Source organism: Electrona antarctica, assembly GCF_951216825.1.
Source record: "Electrona antarctica genome assembly, chromosome: 14".
Taxonomy (NCBI): domain Eukaryota; kingdom Metazoa; phylum Chordata; class Actinopteri; order Myctophiformes; family Myctophidae; genus Electrona; species Electrona antarctica.
In genome coordinates this window covers 26,883,708-26,901,679 of record NC_136795.1, presented here as the reverse complement: position 1 = coordinate 26,901,679, position 17,972 = coordinate 26,883,708, and the positions used below count along the sequence as shown (strand labels likewise).

The 17,972-nt window shown below is 43.0% G+C and overlaps 2 protein-coding genes across 7 annotated transcripts in view; one reads left to right on the top strand and one right to left on the bottom strand.

Moving 5' to 3' along the window:
* Nucleotides 1-267: 267 nt before the first annotated feature.
* qtrt1 (queuine tRNA-ribosyltransferase 1) lies at nt 268-10,521 on the bottom strand. Its single transcript, XM_079519491.1, has 9 exons — nt 10,177-10,521; nt 9,811-9,879; nt 9,177-9,315; nt 6,165-6,359; nt 5,384-5,522; nt 4,903-4,978; nt 4,389-4,498; nt 3,232-3,316; nt 268-1,228 (listed from the first exon to the last, which is right to left on the bottom strand). Exons 1-9 carry the CDS (start codon nt 10,474-10,476, stop codon nt 1,076-1,078), a joined length of 1,266 nt encoding a protein of 421 aa, XP_079375617.1. The 5' UTR covers nt 10,477-10,521; the 3' UTR covers nt 268-1,075.
* Nucleotides 10,522-11,509: 988 nt separating this feature from the next.
* The window catches only part of LOC306937467 (dynamin-2), a 48,721-nt gene continuing 42,258 nt past the window's right edge, over nt 11,510-17,972 (top strand). For all 6 annotated transcript variants that reach the window (XM_079521243.1, XM_079521242.1, XM_079521241.1 and 3 more), the window contains exon 1: nt 11,510-11,977. In XM_079521243.1, the coding sequence (XP_079377369.1) occupies nt 11,817-11,977 (161 nt within the window). In that variant the 5' untranslated portion in view covers nt 11,510-11,816. The remainder of the gene's footprint in view (nt 11,978-17,972) is intronic.

Genomic DNA, 17,972 nt, shown 5'->3' with positions numbered 1-17,972 from the left:
CAATACAAGATTTGTTTTTGTTAATATTAAGTTTTTTTGGAAGCTTGTAGATCAGCTATTTTACTATTATAGGGTTCAAATGGTTGGAAATATTTTCATACTACAGTATAGGTATATTAAACTAATATTGCTGGGGACCCACTGGAACCCCCCCAAGGATCCTCAGGAACCACTGGATTAATATACAGTAGACGTGAAGTAGTGGTGGAGAAAGTTGGTATACTCACATTTTGTACTTGAGTAAAAGTAGCAATACTGCAATATAGAAACAATCCATAATGTCTATTTATTGTTTGTTGTACATGGAAAATAAATAGTATAAAAAAAAAAAAAAAAATGGAAAATTACAAAATGTAAAGGAAGTCAAAATACAACTTCTATGTCATTTTAGCATTGGCTCTTCAAAAATATCTATGTATTTCTTTATCAATAATTGCTATTTTTGAACATTTTTTAAACATCTTGAAAGTGTGAGAACTAGGCTAATGATTTAAAAGGCACTTGTAGAATGGGCCTCAGGTCTAAATGGGTTAAGTGGGTCTAGGCCTTGCTCTGTAGCCATGGCAACGACAAAAAGTCTGGTACCAGAGGGGATTCATCATTTCAGTTACACATTCTGATCATGCACATTTAAAGAGGAATGCTTCACATGTATCCAACTGTATAAAACAATCTATTCCAACACCACCAAGACAACTGGCAATGCAAATTAAAACAGTTTAAATAAAAGAAAACACCCATATGAACAATACAAAAAATAAAAACAAACATAGCCCAAATCCCAGTGGTCCCAGCACCATATCAAAGACAAGCATTGGGAAAAAAAATCACCAAAAGGTAGAACATCAACAATTTCAAATAGTGGAGGGCAAAGTACTCACATTTCCACTTTTTTATTGGCACACGCCAATAAACGATCGCTTACGCGTTTCGGCTAAATTTTATTTGACATTTTGAATGTGACACCAATTTTTGATATGTACTGTATACTGGATTTTGAGTCTAGCACTCTACTGCTGTTGATGTGCAACCTCTTTTTCTTATACTGTAGCAAACGTCTCTAGTCTTTCCGGTTTTAATCCAATGAGATGTTGACAGAGGCCAGGGCATCCACTGCCCAGCCAGGGTACTGGTCACGGGAGGGGAACATTCTCTCCATGAACGTCCTGATAAACTCTGGGAACCGACCTTCCACAATGCTTTGTCTTACAGAATGCATCAGCGTGAGCTGCAAAAAAGGAGAAAGATTGTATTTATTTAATTTCAATTTCATTTGAATAATTTACAGATAAGCCCGTTCTAGTGTTGTATACCACACCGTTGTGGTGAAAATAAATCTAACAGCTTTTGTATATCTTATATTTTCACTATTTCTGTGCCATGCCCAAATAGGGAAGCCAGGGTTAATGTAGTTACAAAATCATTTTAATTAGATTTCAAAATTATGCATATAAATACACTGTACATATTTTAGAAAAGGCATTTTAATGATCTAAATGTGTAGCAAAGAATGATCCAAGGATAGACATGCCCTGGAGGTACACATGGAGCAGCTAAGTAGGGGAAAGGAGCAGCTGGAGCTGTAGACAAATATGGCTGCTAATATGGCAAAAATGAAGGTGCAAGGTTCAAAGAGATCTGGTCTTTCTATAAAATCGAAAGTGACAGATGTAACGTTGTCATATTATTTAGAAAAGCGACAGCAAACAGCTGATTCTACACCACATTCACAATGAACCCACAGGTCCCCTCACAACCCAGAGTTGCCAGGCAGACAACAACACCAACTGTAACAACAACTACAGGTGGCGCTGTGGCTCCGGTGCATTCACCGACAGCAAACGCAACAACAGAGGGAGCTGTTGGCGCATCGGCGTCAGTGGTCACTGCCACGGGCAGAGCTGTGGCTCCGACCGTCAAGTCTCGCACTGCAGCACTCTTGGCAAGCCAGATGGGAACCAGAGGTTCAGTTGAACAAGGAACAATATATATACCGTGATGGAGAAACAAAGCAAAATCACACCTTTACTAATACATTGTCTGGCTGCTATATGCCCAATTTTTTGATGGTGACCCACTTCAATATCATACTTTCATAAAATCATTTGAACATGGCATTGAAAACAAGAACTCAAATCCATCAGATTGTCTCTGTTATTTGGAACAGCTCAGAAAAGTATCGCTTCACGGACGCATTTCGTCACGTTAGCACTCCTTCAGCAGGCATTGCTTAATATTTGTGTCGCTCTCTATAGTTGAGACTTCTTTCACTTTTGCCCCACCATTATGCCCCCCTCCCAACCACTGTGACAGCTGAAAAAGAGAAAGGAACCAAGGAAAAGGAAAGTCAGTTGGCTGTGGCTCAGGAGGTAGAGCAGGTCGTCCAATGATCCATGGGTCGGCGGTTCGAATCCCGGCTCCTCCTGTCTACATGTCGAAGTGTCCTTGGGCAAGACACTGAACCCCAAATTGCTCCCGATGTGCTGGTTGGTACCTTGCATGGCTTCCGCCGCAATCGGTGTATGAATGTGTGTGTGAATGGGTGAATGTAATGCACAATCTTTGTAAAGCGCCTTGGATAAAGGCGCTATATAAATGCACCATTTACCATTTTACCATTTAGTTTACTCTGAAGTTATTTATTCTGTGAAGGTGGACACGCTCTAGGTCTAGAAATGTGTCCACAGTTGATAAAGAGGACACATAACGGGAAATTCACTTTTCTAAAAGAAAATGGAATACGTTTTGGCTGGGACACTTCAGTAAAGACTAAGAAATTACTCAGTTGCAGCATTTGTAGTTTAAAGCATCCCAGAATTCGACATATCTATCAAAGAACAAAGGAATTGGACAAAGACCATGCTAGGTTTGACAGTTAATGAGCCATTAGATGGAAAGACTGATGCTCAGGACCAGTCAGCGATAAGTGTCAACATATCAGTTGTGAAACTTGGTCAACTGTGGGGAACAGCAGTTCAGGAACAACTTTCCTGAGTGCTTCAGAGATGACCAAGAACATTCAAGGAGACATTTTTGCCTTCAGTTTCATTTATCTAAGTTTCAGTACAACATTTTAGACCTTATTATTTTGTGTTAATACATTATCTTATCATCAGCAATACGTTTTCTGGTTTAGTTTGGCTGCCAAAGCTCAGCCTCTTGGTGCTACTTTTAAATGGTCAATGGTTTGAATACTTATTGGGAAGAAGTAGTTACTACAAATACACTGACCTGGTAGTTGATGTTGTGGATGGTGACATGATGCATGGCTGCCGTATCAGTCTTGAATAGGGCATGCAGGTATGCCCGACTGTGTCTGAGACAAGACAACATGTTTCATATGTGCTGTTTGTGTATGACAATACAAACTAGCTCTGGTCCATAGCTCTAATGCATTGCATTTAGAGCCATGTTACTCTCGACTTCCGGGGCTTGCATGAATGCAGACCAGTCTCTCGTCTTTAGCGTAAATAAAAATAACGTTTTTGCTACTCACCAAAACAAGGCGGATTGTGTCACTAGAAAGCCTACTTTCCTTAGTGAAAGCACTCTGAGCCACCCACCACACGTATAAACAGTACTTTTTGGCTAGAAAGGGATTTAAAAAATAAATAAAAAATATTCTCTATGAGGCAATTCTCTGGGCAATATTGGTAGAAGGCGCAGTGGAGTAACTAAAAGTATTTTGTTCCCGGTGGAAACAAATTCCACTAAGGAAAGTAGGCTTTCTAATGACACAACCCGCCTTTGTTTTGGTGAGTAGCAAAAACGTTCTTTTTATTTACGCTAAAGACGAGAGGCTGGTCTGCATTCATGCGAGCCCCGGAAGTCGAGAGTAACATAGCTCTAAATGCAACACATTAGAGCTATGGACCAGAGCTAAATACAAACATGCCAGACACATTTGGCACTGTGGGTGCAGAAGTTCACCAAACCCTCCTTCAGAGCACTCCTATTAATTTAACCACTTATAGAATAATTCACCCAAATTCACTTATTTTCTATCAATTACACACACCATGAAGCCTTGAATTCAAGGAGGTTTTTTTTGTCGCATTCCTAAGCTAATAATTTGATGGCCGGCAATGACCGGCAGAGACTATCCTGGAGACTCAAAGAGTCTCCTACTGAGCAGCCACCTGGTCATTGAATTATTGGCTTAGGAATGCAACAAAATTCTCCTTGAATTCAACGTTTAAGAGCATCTCCACTCTCTGGATGATGTGTACTGTGGAGGTGTAGCCCTAGAAAAGAGCTATTCACTTACTATAAAGGGGTTTAACAGGACTAAAATAACGCTGTCATTGTTCATTTATCCATTATTAATTACAGCTAACATTTCATCCATAATAAGCACCTTCATCGTTTACTGCTGCATCTCCTTTTACCTTTTGCAGGTGGGACACTGGCAGTCTGGGTCTATGGGTTGGAAGTCCTTGGCATACTGCTTTTGCTTGACCTGGAGGGATCCCCACGGCACCAGGGCAGAGCCAAACCTCTGGAGTAAAAAGAAGAACATCACTGCAAATGTCAGATACTGATTTTTCATCAGCAAAAGCTCAAATAATTTGCAGCTTTGCATGAGTTTGCAATTTGTCCGTTGCTATTATTAATGTTCAAGTACAATCATGACAGCCTAATCATATTGCTATCATTAATGTACAAGTACACTGATGACAGCCACAGGCTGAAGATATTCTGTACTCTTGTCAACCACTCCTAAAACGATTTAAACGCATTTATCATCTGTTTGAGAGTGTAATTAAATTTGGATTGTGAGTGTCTTGGGGACTAACACCAGATTTTGCCTTGAGCGCAGTCAGTGATGTTTTAAAGTTTTCCTTCCCTTATACAGATGAAAGATTTATCAGTGTTGCAAGGCCGGAAGGTTTAAGTACTTACTGCAGTGCGGGTGGGGAAGACGCAGTCAAACATGTCACAGCCCAGGGCAACACACACCACCAGATCCACAGCATAACTAAAAGAACACATGAGGAACACACAGGAAGGAGACATAAATTATCTCAACCTTTTCAGGCTGTGACGCCCCCAAAATAATCATATTTGAACTGGGGACCCCACACTCTGATAACCACTTGGAATGTAGGAGTTGAGGCATTCAATTTTGTTTGACTCGGTTCAACATATAAATGTTGTAAAAATGGCCGATCTACAAACTCACAACACCTCGTATTGTGAGACGTGTGAGCTTGTAGATCTGCTGTTTGGCCAAATTAAATTAAATTAGTGTAGTTTGTTGATTATTTTGCAGTAATGGTCTATTCCTTTGTAGGTATTAAACGTCCTTAAATTGTTACGTCACTGTCATACTGGGGACTCCCCAAAAATCCTAGGTTGAGAACCACTAATATGGGACACACACCCAACACCCATGAGGTATCGAGGCTTCTCTCGCGGCAGGTGGTCCGTGCTCAGTGTAACCATCCTCCAGAAATCGTCCTTCTCTTCTCCTCCACTCAGGCCTCCGATGGCAAAACCAGGAACGTCACGTTTGGTCATTTCTTCAGGACAGAAATGTGCACATGATGTGAAACACAAATAAGCCATGTTTGGAAGAGGTGGAGCAACAAATGCCCTGTCCATCCATTAAAAGAATAATAATCACTGTTTTCTTTCAAAGCTAGCCTGATAAACCATCCATCAGGAGACCACAGAGGGAGGTACTGTAAATAAATGGTAAATGGTGCATTTATATAGCGCCTTTATCCAAGGCGCTTTACATAGATTGTGCATTATACATTCACCCACACATTCATACACCGATTGCAGCGGAAGCCATGCAAGGTACCAAACAGCACATCGGGAGCAATTTGGGGTTCAGTGTCTTGCCCAAGGACACTTCGACATGTAGACAGGAGGAGCCGGGATTCGAACCGCCGTCCCACGGATCATTGGACGACCTGCTCTACCTCTTGAGCCACAGAAAGTAGGTGTCATTCACTGTCAACATTTGTCCCTTTTCTCCTCTATACATTTGTTGATGACATGCATTATTGTATTATTTTATGTTTGTATGTTGATGAATTTAATGAATGAATTGATGAATTTAATACATAGGATGACCATGGAAACAAGCCGTCTGTCTGTACCTCGTGCCGTTTACATTTCTGACTAATACCGTATTAAAGAAACCAAATCTTTACCTTCCAGGCAGGTTTTGCGGAGCTCTGCATTCAGCCCACCCTGGATGATTGCAAACAGATTTTGTTTGTCTGCATTTTTATTGGCCGCTATGCAGCGGTCCAGCCAGCGAACGGATCTGTGCATGGCTTCCTCCACCCTGTGTCCTGTCAGGGTGCTGCTTACCACATCATCCAGCTGCATCATGATATCTGACCCTGCATGGAACCACAACTGACCTTTAGTGACGGCATAGCAATAGCTAGTGGTTGGTTCAATAAATCAACATGGCAATATAGATATATACTCCAGTTGATATGTGAATCGATACACAAGCTGCTATATCGATTGTGTGGGCGTCTGGGCGATCGTAGGCCTATCGTGGCCTCTGTATCGTGATACGTATCTATCGTGAGGTTGCGGGCAATACCCACCACTAGCAATAGCCAAGTATAGGCCGAAGGCATGGGGAGAGAGTATGTTTTGCACTCCGTCCGTGTGCGTGTCCGTCTGTCCGTCCGTCTGTGTACAGCTAATCTCCGGCACCGTTAACCCGGTCGATGCCAAATTTTGCGCACACAGTCACACACACTCCCTGGATGCCAACGATGAACCTCTGCTCCAAATTTTCCAGAACGGCCTGTTATAGTGCCACCAGGAGGCCGACTTTTGTAAAACACATTTGTTGATATTACTCCTCCAGATTCTGTCCAAAAATCATGCAAATCTTTAAACACTATGGTCCTCATTCACAACGGCGTTTACGCTCATAAAGTGACGTTACGTGAGCGGAACGTGAGCGGACAGGCATTTACGTGGATTCCCACATTACGTGGGAATTCATGAACTTGAACGTGAACTTGACGGTGACGTGGGTTGGTCGGAAATTCCGCTGAAAGCTGCGCCACCTCTCATGGTCGTGTACGGCTTGCGTAGATTTATTAAGAAGTCTTTAGTCTTCATGCTGAATCAATTAAAAGTCCCCAAATCTCAGATAAAATATGTAGGCATGTGTCCCCAACATTGGTCGCACATAAAAAAAATATAGCCTATATAAAAGCCAACGGGAGCTGTATGCCTAAATGCATGCATTCTAGAGGCAGGTTAGCCTAGAGTGCCATACAGAAACTGCCCCTGCAAGCCCGACACCTTTTTTATTTATTTATTAGGATATTTCTAGCATGCGCGATTGCGCTGCTCACTTGACAGCTTTCTACTCGCAGTGCAACGCGCTGTGAGCTTGTAGATCGGCTCTCGCAGTCTCGCGGACTCGCGCTGCATGTTAAAAAACAAACTCACAATTATAATAAGAACATACACTTATCTGCATTCTGCACTGTACAAATCCAACGTTGTTTAGTGTAGTAATGTCTGCAGTATAGGCCTATTTAAATTGTTTCGTTATGGAGCTCCTTTGAGTCAGTCTGACTGTCGGTGCGTGTGTGTGTGTGTGTGGGGGGGGATTAGCCCTATATAAAAAATAGAAGACCACATTAGCCTATTTGAATGAATGGCATCAGCGTGTTTGAAAGTCGGCCAGTCATATCATAGTTTTAAGCCAGCTCACCTCCACTCGCGCTTGTTCACAAACATGACGGACAGACAGACAAGAAAGGCTGTTGATGATGATTATTATTACCACTGTAACTCGCTGATCAGCATGTTGACAGAGACTCAGCCAATTAAAGTTTCACGTAGGCCTAAATGCATTTGCTGCAAGCACCTATCTGCCTCCATTTGCGTCGTGGTATTAATTTATAATATGTATATTGATCACATGCGGACGCCACACAGAATAGCCAACTCTTACCTGCAGCTGAGGAAACATACAACGTAGTTGGGTCGGATGAAATATAGCCTTAAGTCCAAATCCCACAAGAAAAAAAAGAAAGAAAATATGTCCTGTGTCCATGCATGTCCGGATATATTTGCTTTCCAAATCCGACAGTGCAGGGCAGGGAATCAATCACCGCAGTAGACTAATCAATAGGGCCTTTTATCATTGCCGAGTTTGCCGAGTTTTAGCATTTGGTTGTGTGGTGAACAATACAAATTAACTTCTTTCTCATTATGTGAAAGTAACTGTAACATCAGTTAACTTATTAACGTTCTGACATTTAACAAGGAGTGAAGCAATGCGTGCCAAGTTGGCAAGTTTCGTTTATAATTATATACAAAACTTGCGCTGTTTGCTTGAAGATCTGTCCATGCAGAGACCCGCCTGTCAAAATTAACTGCTCTACAAGCTCATCGCGGCTGTTGTATATAATTTAAAGCCCGGTGCAGGCTATGATGACGTATTTCGATATTTCCTGTTGCCTTATATGGTGTGGGATGGGCGTTCTAACCAGGCGACACCAGGCGAATCGCTTGGGAAAAATGCGGAAAGGCTACACTCTGCGATCCGCACAAATGAAGTGATTACACCATCTTCCCTGAATACGACGGGAGCAAATCGCAGCGTGATCGGACAGAGAAATACGATGATATTTAGTATCTGTTTACGCATACGTTACACTGCGGTGTATTTCTCCTTTGTGAATGAGGACCTATCTCTATAGTCATGTGCTCAAGACGGATCTGTCCGATATTTCATATTCCATCCTAATTGGCTAACAAAGTTTGCAGGATTGGACCGTTTTGAACAAAAAGCCTCAAATCATGAACGCAGTGTGCAATTTACGTGAAATCTTTCACAGACTTTCCTACTAGGCTGAGGAATATATCCCACCCTTTTCACATTGGCCACAGGTGGATTTTTGCATAACATATTTTTGGAGCAAAATGCCTCAAATCATCCAATTACCATCCAAATTAGAAATGGCACCCTTTTCACATTGGCCTACTATAGCGCCACCAGGAGGCCACAACCTGCCCTGCCCTGGTGGAGACATGTGACCCGAGGGGCACTTTATCTAGTTAGATAATTTATTCCTGAGATACCGAGTCTAGACATGACCTCCAATAGACACAGTATGCAATATATTTTTAAGTTATTGCACAAAATAACCAGAGTAAAACTCAAGCCTACTGACCCAGGCTGTTTTGTATATCTATGGACTTCTCCGGACTTAGAAGAATCTCTGTGCCATCATATGGAGACTTGAACTTGACCCCTTCCTCAGTCACCTCTGAGAGTTCAACAAGCGACACCATCTGAAAGCCTCCACTATCCTGTGAGATAGTGATAGCCAGCCCCACACACACACACACACACACACACACACACACACACACACACACACACACACACACACACACACACACACACACACACACACACACACACACACACACACACACACACACACACACACACACACACACACACACACACACACACACACACACACGGGGAATACAAGCTAATAGAAACTGCAGCCTTTCTAGTCCTGAAAAGTTGCAATGCAAAAATGGAAGCCATCGAAAATGGAAGCCAATGAAAATCTAAACATTTTTGTAAAAAAACCTTGTTTAAAAAAAGGTCTGCCTAATGATGATGTCACTGGAGGCCGGTTTCTAAACTGCCCACAGCCCTCCTATGAGACACAGACTGAGTAGAAAAAAATCATGCCATTTTATCATGATTATTACTGAGGACCTATTATATGAAGATAGGTTGAAAAGTGGTCCTTTAAGGAGAAGAAGGGGGGGGGGGGGGGCACTCACTGTAAGGAGATTTCGCTTCCAGTTCATGAAGCCGTGCAAACCATCCGCTTTTTCAATCAATTCTGGGCCCTATGGATAGTGGAAATGAAGATAAGGAGGCACACATTATCAATAATTTTAATATAGTTAACCAAGAGTTTGAGAGAGACGTGACTGATGGCAACAACACACCAGTAGGCCTACTAGACTAGACTTAGCTCTGGTGACTGGTCCATAGCTCTAAATGCAACGCATTAGAGCTATGGACCAGAGCTAGACTATAAGCTTATAGTCTATTTTAGGTCGTGCAATGAACCATTGAACCAATAGTCTCCAAGAGACATGTCTATAATGCTACTTGAAATTTCATTGCAGTATTCCACATACCGGTCGCATGCCTAAGTGGTACGTGTTGCCGAGACAAATCCGACACCCAAGAGCATCCAACTGATCCACAGTGATCCCTTTAAGAGTTCCCTGGGTACCGACGGGCATAAAAACGGGGGTGCTGACGGCGCCGTGTGGCAGCACGAGGTCACACGCTCGTGCTTTTGTCACTGGACATTCAGCGATCAGTCGCAGAGTCAGCGGAGATACCACGGCGGAGAGAGATTTCTGCAAAGACATGCTGCTGCTATCCTCAGTTTTGTTGTCAGACTGTGCGGCACATTCCCTGGGCGCGGCCATGTTGCATTCTTTTTTGAACACACGAAAACGTGCGTGAGTCAGGTGACAGGCTCTCTATTGACAGTACAGTTGACCAATGAGAAGCTGTTAAGTCAAAGAAAAACGCACGCCTCCTCGGGAGTGCAGTAACCTCGCGTCGCCAGTAGGGTCACAATATTCTTCCAGCCGTACCAGTGTTGCCCGGTTTTTCGAGCGAGAGAAACAAGCAACCAGGTCTATGAAAACAAGCCCCAAAGAAGCGATCCCTGAGGCCTTATAAGGATAGTTCACAATTTTTGAACTTAAGTTTTGTATGAAATATTATGATGAATTCCTGTTCTGTTCTTTGACTATATAGAAGTGTCTATTTGTACGTCTCTAAATGTTTTGATGAATTGAACATGGTGGTCCCTCTTGTAAACAAGTGTAATGCTTAATTGGGTCGTCCACTCACAGTTAACAGTCTTTGTATTGAGTTTGTGCTTGAAATGTACTGTAATTCTGCAAACTGTTAATAAATATTAACAAATATAATATAAACAAATTTATGCGGGAACGTGACAAAAAACTACTTTCTGGTCTTGACAGCCCATACATCCAAACAGAAAAGTCTAATTGCATTAAACGACGGAAACGACTCACTTTTCCACTCACTTTATTCATGCGCATAACCTCTATTACTGTATTTACAAGCAACTTGACAGAAAAACAAGCCTAAAGTCGCTTATAAGAAGCGAACATGGCAACACTGCGCAGCACCTGCTTCCCATTCATTGCCCAGTGCTCAGATCCGGTCCAGACCACCCATGTATATCCGGTCATTTCCACGCACACAACACGCACGGCACACGTACCGTTTCCGTATCCGCTTTAGACCGGAAATTCAAACTGCCAAAGGTGAATTGATCCCTTTCTTCGACGAAGACGAAGACGTGCTTGACAGACATCTAAATTAGCCAATGAGCTGCCCGGGATTCCCAGACAGGGGGCGGGTCTTCGACTCGCCGGTTTTTGCATGATCGGTGTCGTACTCGTCTCTCTCCTGACCGGATGGCGATGCGTAGAGGAAGTTTTGTTTTGTGAGTTTGGGTTTTCCGTCCCCCCCTTTTTTCCCCCTGACTTTGAACATTTAATGCGTTCAAAATATCACGAGATGATATTTTTGTGAACCGACGGAACGCTAATGGCATAAGTTTCACCAGGAGTGGTTACTGTTTCGAAGCGCTGGGTGGAACTGAACACATTGTGGAGGAGAGTAACCAGAGCAGCTTGCTGCTAAGCTAACGTCAGCTAGCCTCCCAGGTTGGTGTTGAGCTAGAGGAGAGCCCGGACGGACCCAGCGAATAGAAGCCACCACCACCATGGGGAACCGGGGGATGGAGGACCTGATCCCCCTGATCAACAAGCTTCAAGACGCCTTCAGCACCATCGGACAGAGCTGTAATCTGGACCTTCCGCAGATCGCCGTGGTCGGCGGACAGAGTGCTGGAAAGAGCTCCGTGTTGGAGAATTTTGTTGGCAGGTATATAACTTATTATTTGTGTGGTTCTCTCGGTTCATCAATAACAAAGATCACCTTTTCCACTCTTTTAGTTTGTTATGGATTACCCACTGAAGGAAATATACGGTTTAGTCGCTATTCAGGTCAAGCGAACCTGAAGCAGAGCTGCCCAAGTGTCTGTGTGTTGACGTTACGCATTTGTCGTCAACCAGAGCCTAGAGTTATCGTAAACCAAGGTGCGCCCTTTGCGTAGCAAGCCAACGTTGATGGATTGTAATTTAAGTTCACATTATTTGGTAATAACCATAGTGTAATAACGGTGTACAAACAAACACAGTGTGCAAAACAAACACTTAGTGCAAACAAACTGTACGGTTGAGTTAATCCCTCAGTGTTTTATCCATTTGTAGCTCTGGGAGTGTACAAAATATGTAACCAACCAGGTTGACAGTAAATCAACTTGTAAATCAAGTGGTAGACCTACCTAGCAGGTGCATCTGTACACTCTTAACTGTACCCTGTGTGTATTCTTTCTCTCATTGATTGATTGGTTATTAACAGTTTGCATGGACAAGCACAGAGAAGGTCTGCTTAAGGATGAATCTAAGAAAGCCTTTCGGCTTGTTTCCACTGGGGTCCTTGTACTCGATTCTTTCTTCCATCCATCTAGACTTGAGCTTACAGACAAATTATATTGTTCCATTGTTTGAGTAATATCAACACTAACTGCATACTCTTGTTATTCTTGACAATTTGACATGCCATCTTTGTCTTTGTTCTAGTTGGTCATTGTTCTGAACATAAACTATATTTTCCAGTGGTTCTATTTATAATTTATTTTTGCCACACCCCGCCGAACGTACTATAGGTCAGGACAGGATACACCCTGTCACTCTACTTTGTTTGTAGGTATGTACAAATGTATGCTGACAGACAGTAAATTAACTTGTTTCTAGTGGTGGACCTAGCAGTTGCATAAATGCCTGCTTGTGGGATAAGGACTCATGTCCTCATGGATTCATTACAACCCCCCATCCTCCTATTTACAATAATGTTTCTCATCATTTAGAACAGTGGTTCTCAACATTTCCTGGATCTCGGCCCATTTAAAAATCTCAAATGTGTTTGCACTACAAGCCTGCCCATCTGACACAGGTTCAGTGGTCAGATTGGTGGGCCGCATGCATTTTCAGAGCCTTGGCCATGGCCCACCAGTGGTCCCCCACCCCCAGTTTGAGAAGCACTGATTTAAAACATGATTGTTTATTGTTGAGTCAGACAGTGCAACTACAGGGCCAGTAACAGCTTCCCTGCTCCTCTTCCTGTTTGCTGGAGCTGATATGTATGTTGTAATATATTTTGGTTTTTGTATTTAATGTTTTAGTTAATTAACAAAAAAATAGGAACTCAAAATAAAAGTAGGAGTTGAGGCATTCAACCCCCAAAAACAAACAAACAAACTTCATGGTCCCGACCCACAGGTCGAAAACCAGTGAATTAACCCATAGGGCTCTTTAACAGGCCTATCCTGTCCTCTCCCACATCAACACACAGTGTGTGTGATTCCCCTGTGGATAACGACACAAACAAGCTCACTCTAAAGCAGCTTGTTTAGCAGGTTTCCCCCCCATTGAAAGTTAACAGTGTGTCACCCAACCCATACACACACAGTACATACGACACATGCACGCGAGTGCAGGTATGTGTGCAGAGAGGGAGTAGACCCACTTTTAAATTAAGATGGCATGCTGTAGTGTAGTCAGCCCTGTGGTTACACATACATCCATATAGGCCAGAGCATGTTGTAAGTAACCGCCCGTAGCAGTCGGGAATTCACACTCAGATTAGCCCGCCTCTCGACACACATGAATTCAGATGAGAGGGACTTTGCACCGTGAGTGCAGTTGACACATATCTGCTGTAATTAACATGAGACGTAGGTTGGTGACCTCAATTCTTCTGCCTGAGCGGAGCGAGGCCCCTCCCCTCCGGTTGACGGGGCCAACATATACCCATGTCCATGCCATCAAAAGCGGCACACAACGAACAAGCCCTTTGCCGATAGCAGCAGAGCAATGCAATGTATTCAGTTCCATGCTCAACCTTTATTATGTCGCTTCTGAATAGCATGTCAAAAAAATCTTAGCCACTCCCCGCCCCCGACATAATAACCTTCTAAATGATTATTTTAAAGCGGCAGCAGCACAGTAGCTGCTGACTGAGTGCAGCTGGACTTACTAGCTGTCCTTTTGGGTCAATGAGCTGGAACAGTGGCAGTCAGACACACACACACACACACACACACACACACACACACACACACTTATTACACACGTAGCCGTAAGGTTGCATCTGACTTCCATACGGAAGGGCTGCTGCCGCTGGTCCTCTCTGGAAACAGACTGAGACTGATTGATCGGAGATGTCCATTTTAAGTCTGATTTATACTTGGTTGAGTGCCGGCGTCGCGCTCAGTCAATGGCAGATCTACAAGCTCGCAACGCGTCACATTCGTGAGTGACGGGATTTGAGCTTTTATATCTGCATTTACAGCAGCCAACACCAGTGTGCACTGCCACTATGCAACTAAGTATACATCTGAAATCAAACGTTAAACCAGCGACAGGAAAGCCTCTGTGCAAAGTCTAAACTAAAGCTTTAACGTTATGTAAACACCATCTGAACTTCTGAAGACATTTATATTGTCATTGTCGGCTGGAATCACCATTATTATTATTTAATTTTTGTATAGATGCTATTTACGTATCTCTTTGGATAATACAGATATTCAACCGCTCTTATACTTTCTATATGTTTAAAAACTAGCCGATCTACAAGCTCATAAAGCATACTGATATATAGGCATTGGGCAATAGCAGTTTGTAATAATTGTCAATTTTTGAACAATCAAAAAATATAATGCCATGCCCAAAATAGGGACACCAGGCTGAAAGTGGTTAACTGATGAAAAGTATTAGAGCTCATGACTAAATGACATTTACTCAATTGGAGCCATTGGAACAGGTTTTTTCTATTTGTTCATACACATTTTCCAGCCAACCGCGATGCTATGTCAGTTATACTGCGACTGTCTTCTCAACAACAGCACACTTGTGAGTTCTGATGTGGTGTGTTGTGAAATGCTTCCTCTGTAGTGGAAAAGGGAACAGTGAGATTGAAGTACTCAAATTCTTTACTATCAGTAGTACTATCAGTATCCTATTATAGAAATGGTCTGTTGCAACTGCAAGTACATGTTCGGTACTCTAGTACTTTACTGAAGTACAGTACTTGAGTAAATGTACTTTGTTACTTTCCACCACTGAAAAGGAAGATATTGATTGAGCTGTGGCGTGCACACTGAGCTGGTGTTGGCCACTCTGGTTCCTCTGGCTGCCAAGGTCTGTCTCTGTCACCATGAGAAGGCCGTGTTTGTGTGTGAAAGGCCAGATTCATCCCTGTTTCCCAAAGGCAGTCAAAAAAAAAATCTGTCTCTCTTGTCTGAAGCACCAACAATGTGAACAGAGTCATTCAGTAATGAGAACACACGCACCACACACACACACACACACACACACACACACGCACACGAGCGCGCGCACACCCCCTTTAGACTGTAACTGCTCCTCCTGTCTTTTTCTCCCGCCCAAATTCTATGCTGATGTAGGCGCTGACCAATATATCGATATTATATTCTAATTGATATTGTGACTTGTGACATGAGACCAGATGCAATTGTGATATTATATTATGTTTTCCTCTCCTCTCCTGTTTAATTCACTCAAGCTTTATCAAAATAAACATTACAATTATTATTTATATTATTGTTTGTCACAATATGATATTTTATATTCTTTTTAATTAATTTGTTTATCCCCTGTTTAACCCTGTGTGTCAATTGTCTAATGTAATTCTGGGCGCTACACTCCCTCTGCCAACCTGGGGAGAACAACGGACTGACCTCGTGCTTCCTTCAATGCATGAGGCGTCCAAGCCCCTTCTTTTCACCTGACGGGGGAGTTTACCCGGTTGGACGTAGCGAGTGGAAGGAACACGTTATTCCAACCAGTTCCTTTTCCTCCCATCAGGCTGGCCAGGGGGAGGCAGTATAGAGAGTCAGAGACCAGGATTACTGCATGTTGTTTGGGAGGGTACCTACCCTAGGACACACAATATTATGACTTTGTCCAAATGGCCCAGCCGATGTCATGCTGATATCATGATTCATGATCTGATATGGTTGACTATAGCTGGCTAATGTCCTGTGCATACTATCTGACATGACATCTCTGCTGTTTCTGTTGTGTCCCTGCGGTCACTATACACCACATGTTGGCCAACTATATTGCAAGCAGTCGTAGCTTAGCTTGGATAGAGTTGTGAAAGTAGGACCATATATTTGCTGATGACGAAGGATGTGTAACTCTATGGTCAACTGCTTACGCGAGTTTTGCAACGACAGGAACTAATTAAATCAGAGTGTGTGTGTGGGTGTGGGTGTGGGTGTGGGTGTGGGGGGTGTGCGTGTGCGCGCGCGTCTAGGACCTGGGTACATTCTTCATCATTCGTCCCAAGATATGTCCACTATTTTTCAAAATGTTTGACTTTTTCTACTTGCCCAAAACAGCAATTTCAGGCTTAACGTATTCCACAAACTTACAAAGTACCCAACAAGCTGCCTGTTTATTATTTTGACCTTTTAACTGCAGAGGTTGAAGCTCCTTTGAAGGTTCAGGATGAATAAATAATGGAAAAGTCCAATGCAGGCCTCTGCACTGACTGCAGGCCTTGCATTTTGGAGGGTTCAGCAGCCTCTCTAGACAGACCTGCCCTTAGTTCTGTGGTCTTAAATGGCCCTTAAACAGCTGTTAACAAACAATCCACAAAATAATACAAAGAGCTCATGACTACATTTGGCCTGTTGCCAAATGCCGCTTGGCTTTAGCAAAACTGCTCTGTGTTGAATGTCAACAAGGTTTTGTATAAAGTGCCAATAAATGGTAAATGGTGCATTTATATAGCGCCTTTATCCAAGGCGCTTTACATAGATTGTGCATTACATTCACCCATTCACACACATTCATACACCGATTGCGGCGGAAGCCATGCAAGGTACCAACCAGCACATCGGGAGCAATTTGGGGTTCAGTGTCTTGCCCAAGGACACTTCGACATGTAGCCAGGAGGAGCCGGGATTCGAACCGCCGACCCATGGATCATTGGACGACCTGCTCTACCTCTTGAGCCACAGTCACCCCAATTGTGCCATGATTTCATTTTCTTGATAGTCAGTGTGCCACATCATCATATTTCCAATTGATTTTGATTGTCCCATATCTGTCTATAGACTATACGAAACCTTTAGAAATATTTCCTTTCACATCAGGAATCAGGATGTATGATCGTTAGACTAGCAATAACCCACCTATCTCCCAGACTCAGAGTTAGGAGTTTGCATGAATTATGTGCAGGTCAGGATGTAATTTGTGAGGGGACTTAATTTAACCGTGTGCCAGTGATCACCCTCCCCTGTGCGGCTGTGCCAATGTTGGCAGTGGCACCCGACCCGTGCCATGGGTAGGTTGCCTACCCCTGGTTTAATGTATTATTGGATTCTGAACAACTGTCATTTAGGGATGACCAGGAGGGCTCTGTCTCCATTGTGATGTCATCATCTCTAAGAGGGCGTACGTGCGTGGAGGTCATATCTTGCACAGCAAGCTTGCCTGGGTGAGGCTCTTATCTGATGCTGCTGCCGGTCGGCAACGTGACAATACTATATTTGACAGACGACCTGTGAGACAGTTAAACACTGCTTTGATGGAACTGTTCTGAACCATGACGACATGCTTATGAAGTCTATAATTACTACATTTGATGTCGTGATTTGATGCAAATTGGTCCCAAGGATCCCTTTGAAGCTTGAAGAGCTTGCATCACTGGTCCTTTGTGAAAGAGTGACATTCATATACACCAGAGGTTCTCAAGTGGTGGGTCGGGACCCTCGCCACATGAC